This window comes from Oryzias melastigma, linkage group LG17, assembly GCF_002922805.2.
Source record: "Oryzias melastigma strain HK-1 linkage group LG17, ASM292280v2, whole genome shotgun sequence".
NCBI lineage: Eukaryota > Metazoa > Chordata > Actinopteri > Beloniformes > Adrianichthyidae > Oryzias > Oryzias melastigma.
Window position 1 is genome coordinate 2,274,184 of NC_050528.1, and position 2,560 is coordinate 2,276,743.

General features: G+C 51.8%; 1 protein-coding gene across 1 annotated transcript in view; it reads left to right on the forward strand.

The window, feature by feature from the left end:
* The window catches only part of LOC112139403 (serine/threonine-protein kinase WNK4), a gene marked incomplete in the record, with an annotated part of 24,823 nt that overhangs the window by 3,031 nt on the left and 19,232 nt on the right, over positions 1–2,560 (forward strand). Inside the window, 4 exon segments of the mRNA XM_036216534.1 lie at positions 1,408–1,580; positions 1,756–1,976; positions 2,056–2,213; positions 2,284–2,372. Of these exon segments, the coding sequence (XP_036072427.1) occupies positions 1,408–1,580; positions 1,756–1,976; positions 2,056–2,213; positions 2,284–2,372 (641 nt within the window).

Here is a 2,560-nt window from a genome sequence, read left to right on the forward strand (position 1 = left end):
AAAAAAAAAAAAAAGACACACCCTTCACAACATTTTCAAATGAAACTATTATTTTTGGATTACATACATGGTAAATAAATCTGAATCACATTTTAAATGTACCTTCAAATAGACGATTTCATTGTAGTTTGACAAAAAGGCTCCAGCTGGAATCTAGTCCTTCCTATGGGGTACTAGTCCTCCTTGTGGGGTACTAGTCCTCCTTGTGGGGTACTAATCCTCCGTGAGGGGTACTAGTCCTCCTTGTGGGGTACTAGTCCTCCCTGTGGGGTACTAGTCCTTCCTGTGGGGTACTAGTCCTCCTTGTGGGGTACTAGTCCTCCTTGTGGGGTACTAGTCCTCCCTGTGGGGTACTAGTCCTCCCTGTGGGGTACTATTCCTCCTTGTGGTACTATTCCTCCGTGAGGGGTACTAGTCCTCCCTTTGGGGTACTAGTCCTCCCTGTGGGGTACTATTCCTCCTTGTGGGGTACTATTTCTCCTTGTGGGGTACTAGTCCTCCGTGAGGGGTGCTCATTTACTTCAGACTGTAGGTCTGGATGAGTCTCCAGTGGACTAATGTCAGGTTGTTTTCAGCGGGGTGGTTTATGGGGTGGTAAGGTTTGTGGTGCAGGTGACCCAAACAGCGTGTCCAGAAACCCTGCTGGGTGAACAAGCAGAGTTTACCTCTGTGAGACTGGTCAGAACACTCACGAACCCCCAGACTAGCCCAGTCTTTGGGTCAGCAGTGGAGCGTCTTCAGGAACGCTCAGACCTTTAGGGAGTCTTTGATGTCTGTAAGCCAGAACAGGGTGTAGCGTGTTGACGGTGTCCTCTCCAGCACATACAGAGCGTGCTAACATGACTCAGCACTTTGTTGGAGCACTGACACACACTATCTGAATAAACGCACATGGCTGCTGCTGATAACACACATGCACGGGGGTGATGCGGTTTGTCACGTCATCGCTTCAGGACAGAAATCTGTCATCTGGAAATGGTTTCAGAGGATTGACAAACACACTTTGGTCTGAAGGTCATGCATGTCCTTGAACTGTTCATGTTTGACCTTGAAATTTAAAGAATCCTCTAAAGACACTTCCTCCTCTAAGATTTCACTTCTTAAATTCAATCATTTATCCTGCGTTTGTGTAGTTGTGCATGTGTGTATTTTTGTGAAATCCAGACCCATCAGGTCCATCCTCATCCTGGATGGACATCAGCGGTTCCTGGTAGGATCTCAGAACAGTTTGACAGTAGGTCTGGATCCTGGTTCCTGACCTTGGAATGACAGCAGATCTGAGTCTGATGTCGTCACGCCTGCAGGAAGCAGCGGCTCGTTTGCGGTGTTTTGGTGTCGCTGGCTCATTAGCTCATGGGGGCTCCGTGTCATTCAGCGTTTCTCAGAAAACGTCTCGTTGCTCCACAGACCCACCGGCTGAGCAGAGCCGAGCGTCAGCGTTTCAGCGAGGAGGTGGAGATGCTGAAAGGGCTGCAGCACCCCAACATCGTCCGCTTCTTCGACTCCTGGAAGTCCTCGCTGAAGGGCCACAAGTGCACCATCCTGGTGACGGAGCTCATGACGTCCGGAACCCTGAAGATGTAAGTCCACAAGCAGCTTGGCTCCCACAACGCTGGTTGTGTTCCCTGATTGGACCCTTCCGGTTCTGGCGACCATGTTTCAGTTTAGACAAATCGGCGTCTGTTTTCTGACCAAACACTTGGCTGAAGCCGCCGCGCTCCGTTTCCCTCTCGCTCATCTGCATGGCTGCTGCAGGTACTTGCGGCGGTTCCGTCCGATGAAGCTGAAGCTGCTGCAGCGCTGGAGCCTGCAGGTCCTGCGGGGGCTTCACTTCCTGCACTCACGATCCCCCCCCATCATACACCGCGACCTCAAATGCGACAACATCTTCATCACCGGCCCCACCGCCTCCGTCAAGATCGGAGATCTGGGCCTGGCAACGCTGAAGAAGGCCTCGTTCGCCAAGAGTGTAATCGGTGAGAGCCACACCTGAGGGGGGGTCTGAGTAACAGAAGGGGGGGTCCTCATGAGGGTTTCTGTCTGTGGGGGGCTCAGGAACCCCAGAGTTCATGGCTCCAGAGATGTATGAGGAGAAGTACGACGAGGCCGTGGACGTCTATGCCTTCGGCATGTGCATGCTGGAGATGGCCACCTCCGAGTATCCGTACTACGAATGCCACAACGCTGCCCAGATCTACCGCAAGGTCACCAAAGTGAGTCAGCACCCAGCAGACATCCCGTTGCCGCCTCCGGGCATCTCATCTCTGCTCTTCTGACTCTCAGGGGATCAAACCGGACAGCTTCTTCAAAGTGGAAGTCCCAGAGCTGAAAGAGATCATCGAGGGCTGCATTCGGACCCGGAGCAGTGAAAGGTACGGCGTCCGGTCTGCTGGAGCCAGCACTTCCTGTCCATCTCCTCCAGCACTTCCTCTCCATCTCCTCCAGCACTTCCTCTCCATCTCCTCCTGCACTTCCTCTCCATCTCCTTTTTTTCATAACTTTATTACAAACATCAGTTTCAAAACAAAAAGTGTGCAAAATAGCCATGTTTATATATATA